Below are 9,535 nucleotides of genomic sequence, written 5' to 3'. Positions count from 1 at the left end.
GCAGTGACATGTGTCACCTCAGCTGCCACCGCGGCGGGGGCGGGGGAGGCGTGCGCTGACCCTCCGCCGCTCCCCGCACGCCGCTGTCGCTCTCTCGCGGAGCCCGGTGCCGGCGAGGGCCGACACCCCCCGCGCCCGCAGCCCCCGCCAGGTACGGGGGCTCTGGGGGGGACCTGGGGGTGGGGTTCGGGGTCCGGACGGGCTCTCTGGGTGCGCGGGGCCGTGGGCCCCTCGGCCGGGAGGGTTATTTTTAGTTGGGAATGGATGGCGATAGCGGCAGCCCCGGCTTCGGGGGCGGCTTCCAGGCACGAGGCTGTGCCGGGGAGAGGCTGCGATGGGAGAGGGGTTGGGGACGGGGACGGTGCTCCCTGCCCTGTGCAGGAGGTGGCCAGGGATCCCTCAGTGGCCTCGGCTCTTGGCACCTACCGGGATGGCAGCGGGAGCGAGTCCCAAACGGGGACCAGACCCAAACGGCCGCGGCCCAACTGGGGCCACATCCTGCACCTGGGTGGGGACAGCAGCGTGGTGGTGATGGTGGTCCCGGCCTTTGTTGGTGCCATGCTCTGTGCTTGGTCCCCTCCGTGCTCGGTTTCCCCACGTACAGGGCAGGACGGAGGGTCCGCTCCGGGGAGGTGACGGTGCCCGGCCACAGGCACCTCCCGGGCTCTGCCGGCGCCGCTCGGGGCCGGTTCTCCCCGGGGCCAAAGAGCCCCGGGTGAGGGGGACAGGGTGGGGGGCAGCGCCGGTCGCGGAGGGCACGTGGCCCTGGGGGCTGCCGCCCGGGAACGCAAGCGACATTCCTGAGCCGGCTCCTGGCCGCTCCGGAGCTCCTGCTCTTTTTACTGTACAAGGAGATGCGGCCGCCGGCAGGGCCGGGCGAGCCCCGGCGCTCTCGGGGCGTGAATGATCCCGACAGGTGAAGCCGGGGTCAGCCCGCGGTGGGGCACGGCCGGGCTCCCGCGGCCGCCCAGCCTGAGCCGGGGGGTCCCACCACCAACCCTCTGTGCTGTCACCTCCCCAGGCTGCCTGGCCCTCGCCGGGGCTGGAGGTGGCTGCTGGTGGCAGTGCCCTCTCCAGCACTGCCGCACCACCCATCCCCTTGTGCCCGAGCTGCCACGCTCCAGTGGATGCTGTGAGCTCTGGTTGGGCAACCCCCAGCAAGGTCACTGTGCTGCCGGCCCGGCATAGCTTGTGACACAGCCCTGGGGCAGCAGCAGCCCCTGACTAACTCTCCTCTCTCTCTGCCTGGCGTGTCACCACGTCTCTCCCCACAGCACCATCCAGCCTCGCTGCCACCATGGCCATCTCCTCGCGCCTCGCGCTCTGGGAGCAGAAGGAAAGTCTCAGTCTGGGGTGGCACCCGTGGTGTTTCAGGGCTGGGTGCTCGTGCCTTCCCGGGGGCTCAGTCCTGGGGGTGGTTGCACTGCAGCAGCCTCTGGGGTTGCATCCCCACAGCTCCCTGCACACTTTGCTCCTGCTGTGTCCAACCCTGCTGGCTCCAGACTCATTCACAGCCTGATTGGTTTGGTTTGGGTGATTTTGCTGCTATTGGATGCACAAAGATTCCTGTCTGTCTGAGCCTGGCTGAGGCCGCAGGGTTTGGTGCTGGTGCTGCTGACGGGGGCTGGGAAAGCTGTGGGAAGTGGGGCTGGTTTTGGCCTGGGGCCTGGCATGGAGGGACAGACCTGCAGGGCTGCATGTGGCCGTGGTGATGCTGGAGCTGCTTCTTGACTCACTGCAGCCAGGACAGATCCTCCTGTGGCCGTGCTGGGGCAGAGATGGCAGCGCATGTGGGCTCCTGCTGCACCAGCCCTTGGTGGCTGTGGAAATCCAGGTGCTTCTCCGTGGGCTTTTCTACTCAGTGCTTCTGCTCGCCACAGCCAACCCGAACCAGCCTGGTGCCCATGGGTGGCCTGTGGCCTCACTGGGAGCCTGGGCAATGCCTGCAGCCACTGGCAGAGCAGAGCAGGGTGCCATTCCTGACTCCACTGCCACTAACGTGCCCACGGGGCTGTGCCGTGCCCTGTCCCCGTGCCCACCCCGTAACCCACCTCCGCTCCTGTGAACAGATACGGGACGAGGACCGGGGGCCACCTCCATCTGCGCCCCCCCTGCTCCTGTCGGTCATCCCCGGGGGGTTCATCAAACAGCTCGTGCGGGAGACCGAGAAGGAGGCCAGGGCAGCGAGGCAGAGGAAGGAGAGCAAGGCGAGCGGGAAGGAGGAGGTGAGTGGTGGTGAACCCCACACTGCACCGGGGTGTCCTGCTGGGCCACTCTCCCTGTGTCCCTGGGTGTCCCCAGCTGTCCCCAGCTCAGAGAAGTTCCTTTGTATGAGCTGGGCTGGACAGCGAGGCCCAGGCTTGCAGTGTGGTGGCTGCAGCAAGCTGCAACCCTGCCCAGCTCCCAGCCTCAAGCAATTAATGCTGGAGAGTTCCTTAATGCAACTTGCCATTCTTGACTTGCTTAATTGGAAGGTGAGTAATTAAGCAGAGCATGAGGCTCTCGGGTTCAGTGAAGAGTACAGGAAGGGGAGCACGTGGGGCGTTTCCAGGAACAGCACCAAGCCATGACCCAGAACATGGCGGGTGGAGGGTCAGGATGTGGCCAAGGGGGAGGAGGAGGAGGAGGCCACCACTGATTGCCACCTTGCAGCCAGGTCCAAGAAGCCACCCACAGGCATTGGCTGTGCCCAGAGAGAGCAGGTCGGGGCTGGAGCTCCGTATCCTGCCGGGCTGTACATGGCACGGTCAAACCACGTGAGGTTGCAGCTCCCAGGGCTGGGCTGGGGTTGGATTCTTTGCCCTTTTCCTGTCAGATTCAGCTCCTCTCCTTTGCTTGGCAGCCCGTGGGGAAGAACGGCGAGGCTCGAGCCGGGGACGCCCCAGCTGCCAGAGGAGGGGGGGCCAGTGAGGAGCCACTGCGGAACAGGCTGAAGGTAGAGGGGCAGGGGGGCAAGGGGGTCACAGCCCCCCCGTGCAAGGAGCTGCCCCCTGAAAAAGCTGCACTGGGGACCATCCCCAGAAAAACTCCGTCCCCTGCACCCAGCCTGGCAGTGGCTGCCCCCAAACCAGCAGAGACACCCCCAAAACCAGCAGAGATCCCCCGCAAACCGGTGGTGGCATCCCCAAAACCAGCAGAAACGTCCCCAAAACCAGCAGAAACACCCCCAAAACCAGCAGAGACCCCTCGCAAACCAGAGACAACATCCCCAAAACCAGCAGAGGCTTCCTCCAAACCAACGAAGATCCCTCCCAAACCAGCAGAGACCCCTCGCCTGGAGATTCCCAAGGTGGCAAAGCTGTTGTGCCCCGAGAAGAGCCCCAAGGACACCCAGCAAGGGGGCAGCCCCTCAGCTCCAGCCCCTGCCCCCAGCCAGAGCCCCCAGCGTGGCAGCAAAGTCCCAGCAAAGGAGGGGGACTCATCCAAGGAGACAGACCCCAAGAGCACCAAGAAGGAGAAGGGGACATCCCCAAGGCACGAGGAGCCCCCAGCCAAGGTGAGAGCCCAGAGGGAGCTGTTTCCAGCCAAGAAGGAGCTGGAGAAGATGAAGAAAGATGTTGGAGGTGGCAAGAAGGAGCCAAGGGAATTCAAAAAGCCTGAAAAAACCACAAACAAGTCAGAGGAGCTCAAGGGAGAGCCGGGAGGAATCCAAGAGAAGTTCAAAGACGTGGGAAAGGAGGTGGGGAAGGTGAAGGAAGAGCTCAGAAAGGGTAAAGAGATGCTGAGAGAGAGCAAAGGGATGGAAAAGAGCACAGACAAGGACGAGGCTAAAGAAACACTGGGAAACAGCAAAGAGATGAGCAAGAGCACAATCGAGGACCAGGGTAAAGAGGCATCGGGCGAGAGCACGGACAAGGACCAGGTAACGTGGATGATACCCAGGGTTTTGGGGCACTGATGTAATTTTCTGGTTTCATGCAGCTCTTCTCATTCCCATGATCTCAGCTGGGGGCTGGAGGGAAGGCAGACCTGGGGCTGGACTGGCAGGAAGCAGAGGGGCAGGGAGTCTGGCTGGAAGTGTTGCTGTCCAGGGGGCAAAGGTAGATTGTTCAGCTCAGTTTTCCTCCTGCTCTTGCCCAATTCCCCTCTATCCTCCCTGCAGGCTCCGAGGGACGTTTGGTACGAAGCGGAGAAGGTCTGGCTCATCCAGCAGGACGGATTCACACTCGGTAACTTGCCTTGCTCTGCCCTCACTCTCCAGCACTGGAGATGAGATGTGTTGGGAGCAGGGTGGGCACTGGGTGCTGTGCTGGTACAGTGCCCATCCGTGTCCCAGTGGAGCCATGGTTGGATTTGACCCCTTGGCATTTCCCCATGCCACAGCAGGCTCTGCCCCAGGCTGTCTCAGCTGTGCCAGGCTGGAGAGACTCATTAGCCTCTCATTGCAGCCACGCAGCTGAAGCCAGATGTGGGGACACCCGAGCTGCCAGCGGGAAGGGTGAGGGTGCGCCGGGACGAGGACGGCACCGTCACTGAGGTGGACGAGGAGAGTGTGCAGAGGGTGAGCCCCTCCCCATTTTGAGCTGGTGCAGGGACAGGAGCCCTGGTGCAGGGCAGTGCCTGGGCATGATGATGCTTCTCAGGCCATCACCCCAGGCTGGCTGGGTCCCAGGTGTTGGGGTGCCAGCACGGTCCGGCACAGCCTGTGCCATGAGAGCAGAGCTCGAGGTGTCTCTGGCTCTCCTCCCACAGACCAACCCGCCCAGCCTGGATCAGGCCGAGGATCTGGCCGCGCTGATCAGCCTCAACGAGTGCAGTGTCCTGAACACGCTGCGGCAGCGGTTCCGTGCCCGCCTGCCCTGCACCTACGCGGGGCCCAGCCTGGTGGCCATCGCGCCCGGCCCCGCGCCCGCCGGCGGCGCGGGGAAGGTGAGCGGGGGGAGCCGTGCGACAGCGGGATCTCCCGTGGGAAGCGTCACCGACCCCCGTGGGGACAGTGGCGGAGGGCGCCGGGCGCGGCGGTTGCCGGCAGGTGGCACCGTGGGACCGTCACATCGCGGGGAGGTTCTGGGGACACTCGGGACCGGGGGTGCTCTGGGGACACTCGGGACCAGGAACGCTCGGGGCGGGAATGCTTTGAGGATGCTCAGGGCTGGGGATGCCCTGAGATCACTCAGGACCAGGAATGCTCGGGGCAGGGATGCTCTGGAGACACTCAAGACCAGGGGTGGTCTGAGGGATGCACCGAGGACACTCAGGACCAGGGATGCTCGGGGAGGGAGGATGCTCTGAAGATACTGAGGGCCGGGGATGCTTGGGTCTGGAGGGGCTCTGAGAACACTCACGACCAGAGATGCTTGGGGAAGGGAGTGATCTGAGGACACAGTCTTGGGGGGTTCTTCACCGTGGGGAGAAACCCATCACCTTGAGTGTGAATGTCTTCGGGTTTTTGTCTACAAGAAACCTGTTTTGGGCTGTGCTCTACCACTCTCTCCCTGCCCGCAGGCTCCCAGGGGGAAGCGGGACAACCTGCCCCCACACATATCCTCACTGGCACACAGAGCCTACAGGAACCTGCTGATGCAGCGGCAGGACCAGGCCATCGTGTCCCTGGGGCGCAGCGGGGCCGGGAGGACCAGGTGCTGCCAGAGTGCCCTGGAGTACCTGGTGGGCACAGCAGGCAGCGTGGACGGCAGGGTCTCAGGTACAGCCCCCACAGAGACAGTGCTGGGTGCTGGGCAGAGGCAACACATGGAGACTATGCAGGCTGGGGGCACACAAACACAAAGGTGATGCTGTTTCCATCTAATGGCCTCGGTTTGCCCCATTCCTGGCCTGATTCATGCTCCTTGGGGTGACTCCTGAGTGGCCGGTGTGGCTGCAAGTGCCACTGTCGCCGGTGTGTCTGTGAGCACCACTGTCCCCATCGCAGACCCAACAGATTTGCTGTTTTGACAAACACCAGCATGAGGAGGGAATTACTTGAATTATTCCCGTGCTTGGGGCAGCACTTTCCCACCTGATCAGGTTACTGGTGACGCGAGAGGAAATGCTGCTCAGCACTCAGTGACTTTAGAGGGCAGGGTTGGATTTCGGAGCTCTCTGGGTACACGGTGCTCCTGCAAAGGGTTGACAAATGGCCTGGAGCAGGGTGCAGGTATGGTCAGGATAGCACATCCCCTTCCTGTCAGCAAGCACCTGCTCCCCTGGTGTGGGATGCTGACCCCATGCCCAGCCAGTTCCCTGAGTGCTGAGACAGACCCCTGGGAGGAGCAGGCAGAGGTGAACCAGGAGGAGATGCCTCCTCCAGGGATGCAGCGGGACTCAGCGGGGCTCTGGTGCTGGTTTTGCAGTGGAGAAGATCCAGGCGATGTTCACAGTCCTGGCAGCCTTTGGGTCAGTGACCACTGGCCACAACAGCAGTTCCACGCGCTTCTCCATGGTCCTGTCGCTGGATTTCAGTGCCACTGGCCAGATCACTGCTGCTCATCTCCAGGTACCTGTCACCTGGTGAGATGGGAGGGCTGTGGGTGAAACTGGTAGTCCTCAGGGTGGTGATGAACCACTCCTGTGCTGTGCTTCCCAGCCAGGCTGGGTGCAAGGAGTGATGCTCTGCGCCCTGCTCCGCTCCCTGCTCCTCCTGGACCACGGGTGCCTAAATGGCACCTGAGCAGGAGCTCTGTCAGCCCGTTCCCCTCCCTGGCAGGGAGCTCGGAGCAGTGCTGGGATGAAATGTTTATGAGGAAATGTATAATTCAGCGTTTCATTAGCAGCACCTCACACGGCCGCCTCGAGCTGACACCTCTGAGGGCTTTTATCACCATCAGGGCTCTTATCAAAGGCTCTTTAATCAGAGCTGCCTATGCCCCCAGGCCTCCTCTGAGGGAGGACAGGCCTGGAGCACCAGAGCTTCCCATTGCTGCCCCTGCTCTGCCCTGGGCACCGGCAGGGAGCCAATGGCCTGGCAGGGCTGTCCTTGTGCAGGAGTGGGAATGTGCCCACTATTACCATCCTGGGATGTTCATGGGAGGATGGGACAGTCGGGGGGGGGGACACACACCCAGTTCTGGGGTCAGTGCTGGCACTGAACACTTTTGGCAAGGCTGGAGCTGATCTGGGCTTGTTTCAAGCCCAGGCAATGACTTATCCAGACCCTGCAGTATCTTTGCCAGGGCCATCACACTGCTCAGACCTCTGGAGGTGTGGTGAGACTTTTGAGTGTTGCACCCGTGCACTGAAATGTTGCCCCTTGATGCCTGGCGCCCAATTTGCTTGCACAGCCCTGGGTGGGAAGAGCAGCCTCCAAATCCAGCCTTGGCCCTGCAAGGAGAAATCCAGCCCCTCCTTGACAGCTCCCAGTAGCACCTTACCATCTCCAGTGCCCTCTGTTCCCTCCCCAGACCTTGCTGCTGGAGAGAGCCCGTGTTGCCCAGCAGCCTGATGGAGAGAGCAGCTTCAACGTGTTCCCCTTGATGCTGGCGGGGCTGGATGTGGCAGAGAGGTGGGTGTGAGCCTCCCACGGCACCGGGTGGCTCCTCTCACCCCTGGCTGCCCAGCTGGTGGGTACCCTCTGCCCAGAGGCTGCCCACTGTATATGCATAACTTCTCCCCATCCAGTGGGGCTTTTGAGACCCCTCTGATTAGAGATTGTGAAAGTGACTGTGTTAGTGACACTGCAGGGGTTGTATACACTTATATTAGAGATTTTTGGTGAAACGGGGGCATTTTCTGGTGCTTTTTTGTCTCTTCACTAAAGCCAAAATTGGGGTGATAAGTGAGACAGGGATCCCTTTCCCTCTTGCTCTGGTTCCCCCCAGGCTGTGTGTCCCTGGGTGAAGGCTCCTGGTGTGTCAGGTGCCAGCTCGTCCCCCTGCCTGGAGCAGTTCTGTGGTGACCTGTCCCACCCAGGTCCCTCAGATGGTGCTGTAAAGGGGCTCTGTGGGTGCCAGAGCTGCTCCCAGGGTGAGGGCAGGGGATTGGTGGTACGGGGGCAGGTGAAGAGGGAGCTTGACTCGTTTTCTGTAATTACTCCCAGGACGATGCTGCATCTGCACCAGCTGGCTGAGAGCAATTCCTTTGGGATCAAGCCTTTCACGAAGGTAGGGAGAGAGAAATGCTGGAGCCCTGTGTCCACCTGCAGTGGGATGCTGCAGTGCACTCCCTTTGCCACCCCAAGTAAGAGGATATCTTGGGGTCCTTGGGTGCTGGATGACTCGTGATGATGTCCCTGTGCTGGAAGCATGGAGGGAGGAAATGAATGTTGGGATGTGAGGAATGGTCTGCCCAAACAGCCCTCAGCACTCCTCCAAAAGTCCCAGGGGAGCTGTTGGGACTGGAGTTGCTCTACCTGGGATCTGTGCTTGGGTTTTGGAAATGCCCCAGCCAGGCTGGGAAGAGGTTCTGCTGCTCTGGGGTCCACTGCTCTGATGTTCCCCTGCAGCAGCAGCTCCCGGGAGCAAGTGTATCCTTTGGGGAGCCCAGAATGTGATTTTTAGGGCCTAAAGCTCCTCAGCTGATTCCCAGCTCCAAGCCCTCATTAGCCTGAGCCTTTTGCAGAGCCCTGGCAGATTGTCCACGAGCCAAAGCGCTCGGGTGAGTTGCAGCAATTTGCAGTTACATCATCTATCAATGAATCCAATATTCCATCTTCATTAGGGAGCTCCTGTGCCGGTCCAGCAGCCAAGGGAATCAGTTGCTGGAGCAGCAGCTCCAAGGAGGGCACAATGAGGTCCTCACACACTGCTGATGTAGCAGATTTGGGTTCAGAGATGGGGTTTTACTCTCCTTTCATAGCCCCCCATTCCTGTGGGTTCCCCATCCCAGAATGGAAGGTTTTCCTGCTGATCCTGGCCAAGGTGGGATGCTGCCTGCTGGAGCCTGCAGTGCCAGGGCTGCACAGAGCAGCCTCAGCCCAGGGAGCGCAGGAGTGCTGGGGAGGAGTATCTGTGGTGGGAGGTGGCAGGTCCTGCTGGTGGCTGGTACCTGCACAGCTGTGGGCAGGTGTATTTGGTGAGAAGTGAGGGGATGTGGTTGGATGGAACCCTGGGCAACCTGGTCTAGTGGAAGATGTCTCTGCCCATGGCAGGGTGTTGGGATGAGTTGAGCTTTAAGGTCCCTTCCAACCCAAACCGCTTGGGATTCTGTGATATAAAACATCTCCAGCTGCTGCTCTGTAGACACTCCTGAAGTGGGAATTATGTGTCCTCGTATGACAGGGCAATGTACACCAGGCTCTCGAGGAACCTGCTGTGGACTTCTCCATCTGGCCAAAACGTTACCAGGGTCCCTTATTGCCTTTTCCTTGCTGGCCCGATGGTTTCCACGCTCCCTTTTGTCATGCACCACCCGTGCCATGATGCTCTGGCAGAGGTGGTGATGTTCCCCCCATGTCTTCCCTCCTGCAGCCCGAGGAGAAGCAGAGAGCCTCGGCAGCCTTTGCCCAGCTACGGGCTGCCATGGGCACACTGGGCATCACCGCGGAGGAGCAGGCGGCCGTCTGGCGTGTCCTGGCCGGCATCTACCACCTGGGAGCCGCCGGCGCCTGCAAAGGTGAGGGGGCTGCTGTGAAGGTGAGGGGACTCCTGCAAAGGTGAGG

At 61.6% G+C, this 9,535-nt stretch overlaps 1 protein-coding gene across 1 annotated transcript in view; it reads left to right on the top strand.

Annotated features, from left to right (window-relative positions):
* The first annotated feature begins 264 nt into the window (after window positions 1-264).
* MYO18B (myosin XVIIIB) overlaps window positions 265-9,535 on the top strand; it is a 55,937-nt gene continuing 46,666 nt past the window's right edge. The window contains exons 1-11 of the mRNA XM_027689712.1: window positions 265-549; window positions 2,070-2,225; window positions 2,843-3,862; window positions 4,103-4,169; window positions 4,389-4,501; window positions 4,693-4,869; window positions 5,446-5,644; window positions 6,294-6,436; window positions 7,341-7,441; window positions 7,976-8,039; window positions 9,345-9,489. Of these exons, the coding sequence (XP_027545513.1) occupies window positions 265-549; window positions 2,070-2,225; window positions 2,843-3,862; window positions 4,103-4,169; window positions 4,389-4,501; window positions 4,693-4,869; window positions 5,446-5,644; window positions 6,294-6,436; window positions 7,341-7,441; window positions 7,976-8,039; window positions 9,345-9,489 (2,470 nt within the window). The remainder of the gene's footprint in view (window positions 550-2,069; window positions 2,226-2,842; window positions 3,863-4,102; window positions 4,170-4,388; window positions 4,502-4,692; window positions 4,870-5,445; window positions 5,645-6,293; window positions 6,437-7,340; window positions 7,442-7,975; window positions 8,040-9,344; window positions 9,490-9,535) is intronic.

The sequence above is a fragment of the Neopelma chrysocephalum genome, unplaced genomic scaffold, assembly GCF_003984885.1.
Source record: "Neopelma chrysocephalum unplaced genomic scaffold, ASM398488v2 Primary Assembly neopelma1_77, whole genome shotgun sequence".
Classification (NCBI taxonomy): Eukaryota; Metazoa; Chordata; class Aves; order Passeriformes; family Pipridae; genus Neopelma; species Neopelma chrysocephalum.
The sequence above is the reverse complement of the archived record's forward strand: the minus strand, read 5'-3'. Positions and strand labels throughout refer to the sequence as shown.